The sequence below is a fragment of the Coffea arabica genome, chromosome 7e (genome assembly GCF_036785885.1).
Source record: "Coffea arabica cultivar ET-39 chromosome 7e, Coffea Arabica ET-39 HiFi, whole genome shotgun sequence".
Taxonomy (NCBI): domain Eukaryota; kingdom Viridiplantae; phylum Streptophyta; class Magnoliopsida; order Gentianales; family Rubiaceae; genus Coffea; species Coffea arabica.
Genome location: NC_092323.1, coordinates 46,308,112 through 46,324,317, shown reverse-complemented (window position 1 = coordinate 46,324,317; position 16,206 = coordinate 46,308,112). Strand labels below are relative to the sequence as shown.

Below are 16,206 nucleotides of genomic sequence, written 5' to 3'. Positions count from 1 at the left end.
CCATTGAACCTTGTGTTAATTAGAAGCTTACTATCACTTACAAGATCTTACTATTGAACTTTTCAATGATTAACCTTATGCTTACACTTACAACGCATTGATTGAACATAAACACATATGTATATATATTGAATGTTTTCAATTCCAAAGCAATTGCCATTGAACTTTGTGTTAATTAGAGCTTACTATCACTTACAAGATCTTAATATTGAACTTTTCAATGATTAACCTTAGGCTTACACTTACAACGCATTGATTGAACATAAACATATAGTACGATCGGTTTGATCGATTCGATCGTGCTTGATCGGTTCGATCGTGTCTCCTTTTCACTTTGAAGGATAATCTAAAATTGTGACTAAACCGATTAAATTCGATCAAAGATCAGTTGGACTAGAAAGCTCTATCGGAATTAACTTTTGTATTGTTATTGGTTTAAAAAATAATTTTTTCATGGTATTAAAAATTTATTTAAGAAATTTATAGATTAAAGTTTCAAAATATTTCTATTGATCAAAAATTAGACCTCGGGTTATTGGGAAAAAGAATTGGCCATAATATAATGATTCACAAATGTAATATTACAGCTTACAATTAATGGAATTGCTTATAAAATAATGACCAGTATTTATCCAGCCCATTGGGCTCTTAAAATGAGTAATGGGTTCCTTGGAAAGTTGGATTGTTTTATGTTTGGTCTGAAATGATTTGCACATTCCGTACGTTGCCAATTGTTCTCCCCAAATCATAGCCTCGATTGCCAATTGTTGTCATGCCATTAAAAGAAAAATCATTCCAATACCATTTTTATGAATAAGACTGACGATTACTAACCAAGACTAGAAATCCAAAAACTGGACCAGGGGAGTATCAATGAAGAAAGGCCTTAAAGAGGCAAATTAATACACTAGTTTTAACTAATAGCACCAAGTCTTTTATCACATCTGTCAGAAGGCTTAACATGACACCGAGAGCACTAAACTCAAAGCTTTGTAAATGCCTTCAAAACTAAGAATGTCGGTCATATTAGTAAAATACAAAAAAAAAATGCAAAACCCATCGACAAAAGGAAATAAAGCCTAGGCCTAGCAATTGAAACAGAGAAGAATAGGGCCAGTAAGCTTCAAAGCTATAAAAGATTCTAAATCAGATTATATTGGGACAAATCAACTTCAATCCCAAGTCCATTCTCACGAACCCAACTAATTTCCTCATTTTCATTCTCAACAACAGGATTGCCAACATCACTTTGCAAATATGTCTCAACATCCATGGTTGTGCCCATGTTATATCCAGCTCTTGCAGTGGTAGAGATAATCACTTGCCAATCCTTATCAGTTGGATCTTCCACATAAAAAACCTGTGATGCTTATGAAGCGAGTATAAATGGCTCAACATGAGGCCTCACGTTTGCAAAATTGGCTAAAGTAAACCCATCAGCATCTTGTTTCATTCTCGAACCATTTGATATCCAATCACATTCGAATAACACCACCCAACGACCTCCGTAAATTAATTCAATCATATTTTTCAAGACGCCGAAGTAAACTAGTTCACTCAAAACTGGATTTTGATCCCTTATACTTGCAAAACTGGATGTTGTTGCATTGACTGTAACACCACTATTCTGCGTTTTTCTTTTCTTCTCAACTTCTTTGGTGTGAAACCGAAATCCATTAACAACATACCTGTCATGTTGGATTCCAACAACATCTGGACCTTTAGCAAGGAACCTCAACTCTCTCAACACCGAAACATTTTGAGGAAGTTCTAACTTGTCAATCTGTAAAAAATAAATAAATAAATAAATAAATAAAAGAAGATGAAACTATATTTGAAGTCCTACAATTCAAATTGTACTTAATATTCAGAATTTTACTTACATGTTCAGCAAACCAACACGCAAAATTTTCGCAGTGCAAGCGCTCTTTTAGATGCTGTGGAATTTGAGGATGTCCTTCTTCTATCAATCTACGATGCTGCCTAGAAGTACATGAGTCAAAATTGTAATCATACATTGAATTCTACAATAAAATTTTAATGCATCAAGTTGTAGTTGAACTTACTCTATGTAAGGTGTGACAGCATCACAATTAAATAAAATATACTGATGTGCTTTACTCAAGATATGAGCATCAAAGACTGTTGGCTTGCCCCTCCCCAAAGGATGTCCTGATTCAGAGAATATATCTAAACCATCTTCAATTTCCTTATGTACTTCTTCATTTCTGCTTGGACGATTGAATTTTGTCTCAACATAGTCCGCAAGATACAATGAGCAAAAGTTAATGCATTCTTCTGCCAAGTAGCCTTGAGCAATCGAACCTTCAGGCCTACTTTTATTTCGAACATAAGATTTTAATGTTCCTAAGTACCTAAAGTATCATCATTCCAACCTCTCTAATTACTTCCACAAATCAAAGAAAGCAAAAAAGGAATAAACATTTAAGGCATAATGAGAATTACAAGCAGTACCTCTGTATAGGATACATCCAACGATAATACACCGGCCCACCTAATTTCACTTCAGTTGCCAAATGAACAACTAAATGCACCATGACATCGAAGAAGGTTGGTGGGAAGCATTTCTCAAGATCGCAGAGTATGACGGCAATTTCACTTTCCAAACGAACCACATCTTGAGGACAAATAACTTTAGAACAAAGCTGCCTGAAGTATCTACTCAATCGAATCAAAGGATAGCGCACTGATTTTGGCAAAGTCTTTCTCAAAGCTATAGGCATCAATTGCTGCATTAGGATATGATTATCATGACTTTTAAGCCCTGAAATTCTTGGTGGTTTTACTCGAACGCATCTTGAGACATTAGCTGCATAACCATCTGGAACTTTCACCTTTTTTAGCACATTGCAAAACATAGTTTTCTGTTTTTTATCCATTGCAAAGGAAGATGGAGGTAAGTACACCTTTCCAGGTTCTGTCTCAATGGGATGCAGCTCTTTTCTTTTTCCCATTTCTCTCAAATCACGGCGGGAATTATAATGATCCTTTGTTTTATCCTCGGTGTCCAACAATGTCCCCCAAATGTTTTCACAAACATTCTTCTCAATGTGCATGAAGTCAAGATTGTGTCTTAAGACATTATCTTTCCAATATGGCAAGTCAAAGAAAATACTCCTCTTTTTCCAATTGAAAGGCAGCTTCGGATTACCTTTCACAAGTTTTCCAAATTTAATTTGCAAGTCTCCCAATTCACTCACAATCATATCCCCGGTTTGCAAAGGTGGTCGTTTTCCATGTTCTTCGGTGCCATCAAAGAATTGGGCTTGCTTTCTAAATTTATGCTTACTATCTAAGAATCTCCGATGACCCATGTAGCAATATTTGAAACTATGAGTCAACCGTCGTGCATGAGTGAACTTGTGACAAACAGGACAAGCATATTCACCTTTAGTGCTCCAGCCAGATAACATTGCATATCCAGGGAAATCACTAATGGTCCACAACAGAGCCACATGCAGTTGAAAATTTTCTTTTTGGGATGCATCATAAGTTTGAATGCCAAAATCCCATAATTCGGTCAGATCTTTAACTAGAGACTGTAAATAAACATCAATATTATTCCCAGGAGAGGATGGTCCGGGTATTAACAAAGACAACATGAAGTACGGTTGCTTCATACACATCCACGGAGGTAAGTTATATGGTATTAAAACTACAGGCCAAGTACTGTGTGTAGAACTCATGTTGTTGAATGGATTAAACCCGTCAGATGCCAACCCCAATCTAACATTTCGACAATCCTTAGTAAATTCTGGATGTAGATGGTCAAAAGTTTGCCAAGCTGGAGAATCAGCTGGATGTCTCATACAACCATCTTTTGTACGTTTTTCCTCATGCCATCTCATTTGAGATGCAATTTTAGAAGACATAAATAGTCTTTGTAATCTAGGTTTTAAGGGAAAATGCCCCAACACTTTTGGAGGAATTTTCCTTTTTTCCCCAATTGGATCATTTTCTGAAGCAACCCACCTAAGCTCGTTACATGTTTCGCATGAAGTTCTTTTTTCAGCACTACCCCAATAAAGAGAACAATCATTAGGACATGCATCGATCTTTTCATAACCCAGCCCCAATGTATTCATCAATTTCTCAGCCTCATAGTAAGAAGACGGCAAATTAGTCATGGCCTCTGGAAATGCTTCTCTCAACAGCTCAACAAGCATATTAAAAATCTTGTTACTCATCTTACCCAGGAATTTTAGGTGAAGCAAACGAATAATGAAAGACAATTTCGAGAAATTTTTGCAACCACTGTACAAATCCTGTTGAGAATCATCAATCAATTTGTAAAATTTTTCAGCCTCTGAAACAGGAATGTCCCCTTCTCTATTCAATTCATTTGTTCCATGTGGTATCCCAAATACATCATGGACCAAGTCTTGCATGTCATTAGTCCCATTTGAAACCCCAATTGATGTATTTTCAGAATTAGATGTGGCTTCATTGTAGTTTGAAAGTTCTCCATGTGCTATCCAATTATTATAACCCTTGATAAATCCTACCACTTTCAAATGATCATATGCTTCCATTTTTGTCACACAAACACCCATGCCGTAATCTTTGCAAGGACACAAAATCTTTCCGTCACAACTTGATCTAGAAAATGCAAAGTTTAGAAACATTTGAAGTCCTGTCTCGTACTTTTCACTTGTTCTTGGAAAATCCATCCATCTTTTATCCATACTTTTAATATAAATAAATGTCCTCCAACGAGCTTCCAACCTACTTTTTAAACTCAAGTCGTGGCTTACAAGTCCCTAATTTCAAGTTCAAGAATTTACAGTCTACTAAATCAAGCAGCCAGCAAATAAAGGAAATCAACAAAATGCAAAATTTCTCAAAATCTATAAAAACAGAATTTGCAAGTAAGCGGATAGAAATTTTATTTACCTAATAACAGAAAAAAACCCTTCGTACCAACTCCTGCGCTCACGTCTTCGCAAAATTCCTAAGTTCAATCTGAAATGTCAATGGTTAAACAAACACATGAGCGTGAAAACTGAAGGTGAAATTCAAGAATTTTACTAAATTTCCATCAAAGTATACATACATCTTTGGTGTGTAGTGATTAATTTTATAAGTCATCTCTTTAGAAAGGCATGCAATTGACGGCATAGGTAATTGGAAAAAAGAATGACAGAAAAGTCCCCTAGCTTCTAATCATGCCTATGAAGATCCTTATGAACATGTCAAAAAACTTTGACCCAACTGCATCAATGTCTCTGTCTTATTAATCTAAAAGTCCCCTTTTTTGGGCTCAAAATTTGCACTATAATAGACTGATCAAGTGCAGAAGACACTTAGTACAAGCGTTATACTATATATTTCAAGCAACTCACGTACTGATTAGACATACAATTTAAAACAGAAAAAAGCTGTAAAGATGCAAGTACTACATAGAATTTAACATAGAAAAAAGCAATAGTGATATAAGTGATACCATTGGCCGGAGGACCACCTTTGTGGCAAAAGCCAAAAGGCAGCAAAGGTCACCTCTATAACACTAATATCTTTTTTGTCACTTCTGTATCTATTGACTGATCATTACTGGCAAATTAGCAAATGTATAATGATCAAGATTTTGTACATGTTATTAACCTACCTTGGATTCATTGTGCTAATAATTCCAGATTAGTTCATAGTTTTCTGTTAAACTTCTTAAAATGCTAAAGGCACGAGTCAGATTTTGCTTTGAAATTACTCTTCGCATGAGGAAATGCCAAGTTATCTAATCATCTAACCAAAAACCTAAGCCAGTAATCTTCTGAAATGAAAGTGCAGTGCAGTCATAAAGGTACCATCATTTTTTAATAGAATGCCAAGCCACCCTTAAAAAGATGAAAACTTCGGGGACCAGGGCAAGTGGAAGCAATGGGAGGGCATGCATTCAGCAGTTGATGAGGATATGTTAATAGATTTTATACGACAATGATTACTTTCTGATAAACCAACAAATGCAGCGCACACCCTTTTTTTCTTCTTCAGAATCCACCAATGCACTCTCCACATATCCTCACCGGAAATACCATTCTCTAAATGGAATTGGTCGGTTTTGCTAAGATTAAAAAAATGAGAGGTGCATAGCTGCATATACCGACCCTGAAAAAAGGTAGCTTCCACTAACAGTTTGTTACAGTTGCAATGTAGTATAAATCTGATTTCATTCAACTGATGGATTCTGCAACATTCTTAGCTAACATTAAAGGAGATTCACAGAAAAAAAAAAAAACAGGGGGGAATTGACATTTTATCGAACAGGATTTGAGCAACAGAGCTTCAATGTGTTTACCACTTCGATTTTGGAACAACATATGTGCGCCTGAGGTATCTTCCAGCTTTCCCAATGTACATCTCCGATCTTCTAATTTTACTCCCTGCCTGCCCTTCCAGATGTCTTAGCCGAGGGATTTAAAGTTGAGGCCCGTAAAGATGAAGATGGTTATTTGCGGAGATAGCTTGGATTCCTACCAGCATTTTGGATTGGCCGAGATAGATTGTATGCAGAGAGGTGAGAGAGATGAGAGGAAGAAAAATTTCACCAAGTCCTTTTGCCGGCAAAATGAAACTTCAGAGTACTTCACCAAGTGTTTTGGAGCCAAAATAAAACGATGTCGTTTTCTGTGTTTTTTCGAATTTTTTTTTTGGTTCATCTCACATTTTGTCATGATAGGTAGCGTAAAGGCACATTATTATTTGTATATCATGATAAAATAAAAAAATTATAGTACATGTTATTGAGTTTATTAATAAATGTCATGATATGTTCACTATAATGACACAAACCAGAAAGTGTCCTTATAGGCATGTCAGGAAAGGTCATTTTTGTTGTAGTGAGAAATATATTTCCTTGTCTTCGAGCAACCTCGTGCATCTGCTTTATAGATTCTTTCCCAGTGCGAAGGACATTCTTCTAATGGAGGAATTCGAAATTGGATGAATCAAAGCTTGTTTAATTGATGTCAATCTCATTGAACGTGGTAGGCATTTGTCTTGAATTTTATAACATGCCGGACTGTCCTATGATATCAATCCCATCGCAAATCTAGTTTTCTTTAATGCGCATGTTGCCTGGTGCTTTCTATAATTCTGTTTAGTAATGCAGCAGTTTACTATTGTCCTTTTTCATTTCTTTTTTGGTGGGTAGAATTTTCCAATTTTCCTTGTAAGTTTAAGCAATGCATTAGCTTTGTGCATTGGCTTTCAAAAATTTGATTTGGTAGCTTGTTTCACGTTGTTTGCTTTTTGAAAAGCAAAGGAGAGACTTTTTTTTTTTTTTTTTACAGGACTGACTATCCAAATTAATGCACATAAAATGTTTGTTTTTTGTACATCATCATTTTGATGGGTTTCTATTATGTAATACTTCAAAAATTTGGATTTGGGCAGAAACGGATTTAATTACTAAATAAGATATGGATTTCATCTTGTATATCATTTTTTACACTGTGTGGGACCCATAAAATTTTATTTTATAATTACACGGTGTGCAAAATGGATTACATTGTGTGCAAAATATACAAAATCGGTCCGGACGGTTTCTCTGTTGACTATTTCTGCCCCAACTCCAGTAGAAACTGAGTAGGATTTATGAAGTAAGGAGAGAGAGGGAGATTTGAACCCAAAACTTCTAAACCTTGAGATTTCAAACTTGGTTACTAAACTAAGGTCTTCTTAGTCCCAATTTAATAATTTCACTAAAATTAATCATGTTGTTCACACATGTACGTTCTGTTTGACATTACATAATCTTGTGGTGTTTCTTTTAACAAGTTTAGTAATTGGTCAAAAGTGGGATGCATGACATTAATACGAGTATCGTCTCAAGCCCCAATTCAGCTTGCGGAGGATTTAGTTGGGTAATTATGAGATTTTTAATTCAACTCTTAAGAACTTCTCTTTACCTTTTGCCTTGTAACATTAAGATTTCTCCTAGAAAGAGAAAAGCAAAGAAAACAAAAGGGATTGTAAAGTTTTGTAATTAAAACATTGAGGAGCAAAGTGAAAATAAAAAGATACTTCGAGGGTGCAAAGTGGAATAAAACCTTTACAGTAATGGAAGATGAACTTCAAAATTCTAAGAACTTGTTTGGATTGGAATTTTTCAAGAGTTTTTGGGAAAGGCACATATAAAGATAACATACTCCTACATGTTTTCAGATTTTCCTGTTTTGGCTTGATGTACAAAGCTCTATCTAGACCTCATTGCCAATGAAACATGGGTTCCATATATAAGAGAGGAATTGAAGCAAAATTTTCAATTTTGTTCCTATGCCATTTCTCTATTGAAAAGTAACACAATCTGTGTATGATTTCTTTTTTCGGCATCTCCACTTGATATAGTTTTGTACCTTTTAACGTATCAATAAATTAAGTGTATGGCTCTTTATTGAGGAAAAATAAAGCAAGTTACAATTATACGTATTACTCTGCTGGTTTGAACATTCAAGCATCACATCGATTTCAGCTGCATCAAAGAATATTCAACAAATTGGGATGGTGAAATACAAACATATTGAACCTCGAACGAGAAAAGAACCTGAAGAACATCATAGAAACAGATTACAGATAGATAATATTATTGGATTGTTTAATCCAGGACTGTTCTTGCCACTGCAATCACAAATCACAAATTTATATAGCTGCAGCAGGTTCAAACAAAAGAGTTGAAAAGGTCCTGATACTGCTTCAAGAAACATATGCAGGTCAAGAAGAGACATGAATGCTTCACCATCATAAGAAGTTTGGAGAAACATGAATAATTATACACATAACTGAATCAACATGTACATGGAACTGAGGCATAGGAACCTGCTTCTGAGTGAACTGGCTCTTCTTCTGAGAAATTCAATTCTGTTCCCATTCAACTTAAAACAGGCTCACGATATTCCCCTAAACAAGAAGGGACCTCGCTCAGTCTTCACCATTTTCTAATGTGATGAAAAGAAATAGACTCTCCTTCCAAGGAAATCTGCTCTGAAATAAGGAATAATTACAGTACAACGTCAGTTGAATGAAGAGGAAAACAGATCACCCAACAAAAAATTCATCTAGTTTCTCTAATTTGTCATTTTGATGAGTTCGAGCAATTCACCACTTAAAATGGAAAATCAAACTTGAGATGACATTAAAAAAAATTTAAGAAAAATTGCTTCCTTTAGAATATTGCTTAGTGACGACTAAAAATGTTTGTACTTCTACAAAATATAGTGAAGAAAGACGCGCGTTTTTGGATATTTAAAACTATTTCTAGATCTCAATGTCAATGAAACATTATGCAAATTATAAAGGTCAAGTGTTGACACAAAATTTTGCAATTAAGTCCTATGCCCTTTCTCTATTGAGAACAAAACACAGCTCTTTTTTTTTGGTTTGTGCCTCCTCTTAATATTTGTTGCAAAACTGTTATTGTATGTTTCAACATATCAATCAATTGAGGAAAAATAGAAGCAAATTAACATTTTTCTGTGTTACTCTTACTTAGATACACAAATTGAGAGCACAATCATACATATGTATTGTGTGTGTACATATATATATATGTGTGTGTGTGCGCGCGCGTGCGCGTGCGTGCGCTCTTGTTCTCTCCTTGTTTTGCGTATCATATCAATATCTAGAAGCATGGAAGAAGATTTTCACAAATTGGGACTAAAAATCCTTATATAAACATTATTTGATACTGAACCAGAAAAGAACCAAGGACAAGATTTTAGAAACAGATTATGGTAGCTAATGTTGGTTTGGTTACTGCATGAAATAAGAAAGTTATATAGCAGCATAAGGGCCCAAAAAAAAAAGAAAGAAAAGAATTTGGAAGCGACCAGAAATTGCGCCAATAAACATGAATTAATATATCATTTAACTGATTCAACATATAATCAGATGAAAAAAAAGGGACATGAATGGTTCGTCATTGTCAATTGTCAAGAGAAACAGAAGCATTATATAATTGAACTGATTCAACATATGCAAATATGCTTTTATCTGACCTGATGAGTCAAAATGGGACACGGTTCACCATTGTCAAGTGTGGAAATGGGTACTATTTCTGAGGAAGATGCATACTAATTACGATCTCTAGAATCTCATTTCCCATATCCTTCTGTTCTTGCCGAATTTGCTCTACAGAATTTACAACAGACTCACGACGAGTTATCACCTCAATCATTTCAAGAGCCGGACATTCCCCTAAACAAGAAGGGACCTCCTCCAGATTCCAACAGCCGTGCACAACCAATTTCTCAAGACGAGAAAAATTACCAGAAGATGCAGTCCAGTTGCGAATGTCCAAGTTTGACAATTTCAAGACTCGGAGGCTAGGGAACTCCCCTTCTTTCGTTACCCATTCTTCCCCAATAAAGGAGTCATTGAGTAATTTAAGCACTTCAAGATGAGGCAACTTTCCAATTGTTGAAATTTCACTCCATGGCTGTCTATTCCCTTTGAGAACCAACTTCTTCAAATTCAGCGGAAATTCAAAGCTTCGAAACTCCACCAAATGAAGTGATTCTAGTTTCAAACAGTTACACACAAGAATAGCTGTTTGTGAATTGTATGCTCCGAGACTTATACATTTTAGCCAGCGGATGCTTGGTAACTTTTTCAGTATCTTTTCCAAGCATTGAGAGGAGGGATGAATTGCAAGGTGTAAAGTGTCTAAATGATCTAAATCTGGGGACATTTCAAGATTTCCATCTGGAAAAATGAAACCACGACTGCTATGTGGAGTACGTAGATAACTCAATGTCTTAATGTTCCAAATAGTATCCGGCAGCTGAACAAAAGAAAGCGGCATTGGTACGATAAGAGTTTTCAACCTTGAGAGGTTGTCTATTGCAGATGGGATGGATCGTATTCCACTGAGCACCAGGTATCTCAAGTGAACAAGCAATACTACTTCCATCGGAAACGATTTCCTAAAATTCAAAACCCCCAAATCCAACACTCTAAGAAGTTTAGGTAACAAAATCCCCCAATCCTCCTCTTGATTTTCAAGCAAGAGCAAACAACGTAAATTGGGAAAATTTAGCATTATCTCCCAAATCTTCAATTCCCTGGTATTATGAACACAAATTCGGTGGGGATTGCTTAGTCCACTGAGACCAAAAGGGTCTTTCCAACTATGAATAATATGTAGGAAATTTTCTTCTTTGGCCTTTTTCACACAAAACTCGTGTACCAAATCATGAAGTCTGCAGATTTGGGCACCATTCATAGCTCCTTTTTTGGTAACGATAACTAAACTTCTATTAATTAGACTCATCAAGTAGTCGTAAGCCGCTTCCTCCAAGCTCTTTTCTTCAGTCTGTTGCACAAATCCTTCAGAGATCCAAAGCCATAGCAACCTTTGGACATTAATAACCTGATCTTCTTGAAATGCAGCAAAGTATAGAAGGCAGGGCTTCAAATCATCTGGTAAATGACTATAGCTCAGGTCAAGTGTCTTCATGCAGTATTCATCCTGAAGGACAATAGAACTTAGACTTTTTGCAACTTCTTCCCAGCTATCTTGTGCAATAGTAGCAAGAATTCCAGCAACAAGGACAACTGTGAGGGGTAAACCCCTACAAAATTTTGCTATTTGATATCCAATTTCACTTAGTTCTGGAGGACAACTTTCTTTGTCAAATAGCTTTTTCTGTAGCAACGTCCAACTCTCATCATCAGTAAGTTGGCGGAGATGGTAAGGCTTGCTACCAGGTTTGAATTGCAAAGACAAATCCTGGAATCTACTGGTGAAAAGAATCCTGCTTCCATTGACATCATTCGGCAATGAATTTTCCAACAAATTCCATGCCTCAACGTCCCACAAGTCGTCCAAAACGAGCAGATACCTAGTTCTCAGCAAAACTTGCTTTAGTATCTGAACCAAATCATTTTCATCCATCTCAAGATACTCGCTAGGACTCTCAGAATGGATACTACACAAAAGCTGAGCAAACAAACTGTGCTTGCTATATGTTTGAGAAACACAACACCAGCCACGAACATGGAAATGTGACCTAACTGAAGAAGCATTATAAACTTTATCGGCTAATGTGGTCTTACCAAGCCCAGGCATACCCACAATGGGAACAACGTCCAAGTGCTTTAATCCTCTTGTAAGTCGATCAGTGATAGTTTTCACCTTTTCATCCAGACCCACGAGATCTTCATTGTGTATGGCTGCAGTAAATTTTGACGGTATGTGAATGAAGGTCCTATTAACTCTCTGGGTTTGACCATTGTGGATCTCTAGGGCTTCAATTTTCAGAAGATTGATATCTCTAGTTATAGCATCCAAAGAATCTTCACATTCATCACCAACAAGTGTCGAGTTAATCAATACCTCTGCCTTGTAAGCAACCTCCATAACATAACTCCAGAAAGCTTGGAGTTTTTCATTCTGAAAGCGCTGCTCCTTGATATTCTCAAGGACAGATCTCAAGAATACGAGACTTTTGTGGACCATTTGGATTCTATCCAATAGGAAAACATTTGAATCATCAGCCTTATCACACCTTGCTAGCTCCTGGAGATCTTCTAGGAAAAAATCCATATAGCCCAACTCATTGGATCTACAATAATTAAATGATGAATATGGTGATGTTACTGGATAATTGTGTGCAAGCTCTGCCATCATATACTTGAGAACTTTGTGCAAATGAAACAGCCTAAGATATGTTTCCCTGGGCAAGCCTTCTCTGATTTCATGGACAGAAAGGGAGAAGATCAGAATTCCTGCATCACAGACCGCAAATCCAAGAAGATCCTTTATTTCATCATCTAGTTTCTCCGCCTGTTTGAGAAGGGTACTCAAGTACCTTATTCCCTGATGGAGTTTTAGAATATGATCCTTAACTGGAACCTGAAAACTGGCATGATATCCTGGTAGATCCATAAGATAATCGTGGAGAGACTCCATAAATTGAACTGCAACTGGACACTCATTCTCCTCAAGGGCTAAAGCACATGATGATCTTGATTGTTTCTTTGAAGCTGTCAAGACATCTATGTAAGTTTCTCGGACTTGAGGATCAGAAGGATTTATCTTCTCATGTATCAGCTGAGAAATTTCTGATTCCATTTGATTGACCACTCGGTTATCATATCTGTCAAACTGACATACAGAAAATAGGCGTGCAGCCACAGCTGCAACTTGACTGAAGAGATCTGTCAGTTGCATAGACTCAACACCTCGCATTGTCGCAAAGCCAATGAGATTCCTTAAGAGCATTAGATTCTGTCTAATGGTATCCATGACAGGTAAATGGTAAAAGTAGTGTTCCAGAGCCTGTAAAAGGGACACAATAAGATCCATGACTACTCGTGGACACAATAAGTAATAGTCGAAGAAGATGATGCTGCATGATTTCTTGACATCAGTCTCACGAAAAACTATGATATTTTCCAGGGATCTGGTCACCGCACTTGCTAAGATGTCATGATCTGACTTGCCAGAATGTTTGTATAGAAGATAAGCAGACTGAAGATCATGAACCATCCTGATAACCACATCTTGAATTCTGAAGCAAATAATACTACGTCTAAAACTTTCAGACATAGTATTGTCCTTGTGCTCCTGATCATGCTCCAAAAGCGCTTCTTGGTTCCTCCTCGTCCTACACATTTTGACATACAGAAAAAAGGTTTTTAATAATCTTACCTGAGCCTTCAGGTCCCTGAGATACCAGGGCGTTGGAAACTGGTCTAGAAAAGCTAAAGCAAGATCAAAGCAACCAGCACTAGTGCTGGAGGAGGTGTGAAGCGCTGGCAGAAAGTCATATAAAGCAAAATCAGAGCAACTAGTGTTACTGCTGGAGGGGATGTCCATTATTCCGGTAACTTCTTTTCACTCTGATATCAGATTTCTATCTGGTTTAATCACAGAATAAAATTAGTTCAGGATCTACAACTTTCTCTTCTACCAATAGCCAACAAACAATAGGCTGGACTTTTTTTATTGTGTGAATATTGTAAGACTTTATCTTGTTCAGAGAAGATATGGTGCAGCAGAACTGCAGAAGCAATGAAATTATCTTGTTCACATTCCCAGTAGTGTCAAAGTAATCATTTTCATCCCTTGAAACTAAGGTATTGACCAATCTGGCCCTTTATTAGTGGTACCAATTTGGTCGCTTATTATTATTTTTTTTTTAATGACCAAATTGGAGATAGATTCCTCCCATTTCCGGCTCAAAATTGCAGTCACGTGAGCATTATGATTACAACATTCATGTAAAGGTTTCTGCGTTAATTTCCATATTGTTCGTAAACAATTGCTAGATTATGGTTTTCAAATTTCAAGTTCTCAAACTAGTTGTCTAATTTGAATCACAATGTAAATCAATCAGAGAAGCAGCCAGAGCCTTCTCTCTATAATATTGCCGCAAGCATGAAGCTCTAATTAAATGTTTACGGAGGTACAGCTTAGTTTTAAAAATGTAGAATGCAATTCAAGAAAATGATTTTGTGCTCCAAAAAGAAATTTATGTTCAACTATTGACTCAAATTTAGTTGCTCCTTTATGTATAAATTGTATTTTTTTTTAAAAAAAAAAGAGTTTTTCTAACGAGTACTCTAAGAGCACCCCCTTTAACACACTTAAAATTCACCTAACCTATGATATATAATTATATATACACATATTAACTCAAATTTAGTTGCTCCTTTTTGTATAAATTGTTTTTTTAAAGGTTTTTCTAATAGATGCTCTAAGAGCACCCGTTGACACATTTAAAATTCATCTAACATATCATATATATATATATATATATACTAACAATTATTACCTTCTCTTGCATTTATATACTTTCCCCATTTTATCTTAACTACCCTACCTTTGTATTTGTTTACTTTCCTTAATTAAATTTATATTTCTAAAAATATAACACTTGAAATGCATCTTAACTGGTGCCCACCAGTTAGACAGACCATTTTAAAAACACTTAAAAATATAGAGGCAAATTTCAAATTCTACGTGTACAATGCAAACAGATGGATTGTCCAATACTAAAAACTAATGAAAGGATTGTTTAGCTGAGAATTAAGGAGGTCATGCTTATTTGTTACATAGGTTTTTTATTTTTTATTTTTTTACCTTCTGTCTTTTTTCAGGTAATAGGGCTGGTATTTTAATTGAGGACTATCATTCTTTCGGGCTGTAGCAAAGAGGAACACGGAGCAACATCCACAAATGGGACCCGCGAAAATTGATGTCTTTAACTTTTAATGGGTCCTAGACTCCCAAATTGGCAAATTCCAGTTTAGCCGGAAGGAAAGAAAGACGATGAAGTAGAAAAAAGAAAAAAAAAAATTGAAATTATCTAGCAAAGGGATCCATGTGGCAAAGGAGATTCCAGCATTCATCCAATTCAGAAAATTTTATGTCAGTCCGAAGTAACTATTAAACGTGTTTAGTAGTTATTCCATTTGATGTTATTTAACATACCAAATGGACTCTATTTAATAGGTAAATTAGTAAGTGGAATTCTTAAATATCCATACTATATATATATATATATATATATATATATATATATATATATATATATATATATATATATATCCATATCCATATTAGGTAGAGGTGTCAAAATGGGTGACTTGGCCGGGTTTGGATTGGGTGAAATGGGTAATGGGTATAAGTGAGTCAACCTATTTATACCCATTTAATTAGATGGGTATAAATGGGTAAGTCAAAAAATGAATTGGGTAACTCAATTACCCATTTATAACCCATTTATTTTAACTTCTTGTAAACTTATTTAAATTCATTTTTTGCAAACTAAGTTATCAATTTATACCACTCTTTGCACCCATTATTAGTTTTAAATATTTACTTATAATCTTCAATAAGCCTAATTATCAATTTTTTTCGTATCCGTACTCTATGTCGCAAAATTACATACTATTTAATAATTGAATAATAAGAATATAAAATTTTAAATTAAGTACTATAAAAATTAACATAAAAACTTAATCCAAAATTTTTGAACCCCTAATAATTTTTTCATATGTAAATTTAAAATTTCATTTTGGAAATGTAGAAAAAGAGGTTAAAAGTTATCATAAATTGGTAATGCTAAAAAATGAGTAAGTTAACAAATTAAGAGAAAATAAAATGATAAATAAAACCAACAAATAATAATAATAATGAAACAAAAGTAGTTAACATCATAACAAAATGAAAAATCTGAAAAAAAA

General features: G+C 35.4%; 2 protein-coding genes across 2 annotated transcripts; both read right to left on the bottom strand.

Moving 5' to 3' along the window:
* Positions 1-1,141: 1,141 nt before the first annotated feature.
* On the bottom strand, positions 1,142-4,574 carry LOC113700916 (uncharacterized). Its single transcript, XM_027221344.2, has 5 exons — positions 2,476-4,574; positions 2,067-2,333; positions 1,884-1,983; positions 1,409-1,783; positions 1,142-1,360 (listed from the first exon to the last, which is right to left on the bottom strand). The coding sequence occupies exons 1-5, from the start codon at positions 4,572-4,574 to the stop codon at positions 1,142-1,144; spliced, it is 3,060 nt and encodes a 1,019-aa protein (XP_027077145.2).
* Positions 4,575-8,501: 3,927 nt separating this feature from the next.
* Positions 8,502-14,034, bottom strand: LOC140010967 (putative late blight resistance protein homolog R1A-3). The gene is made up of 2 exons (XM_072058693.1): positions 10,011-14,034; positions 8,502-8,997 (listed from the first exon to the last, which is right to left on the bottom strand). Exon 1 carries the CDS (start codon positions 13,832-13,834, stop codon positions 10,064-10,066), a length of 3,771 nt encoding a protein of 1,256 aa, XP_071914794.1. The 5' UTR covers positions 13,835-14,034; the 3' UTR covers positions 8,502-8,997; positions 10,011-10,063.
* Positions 14,035-16,206: the final 2,172 nt, after the last annotated feature.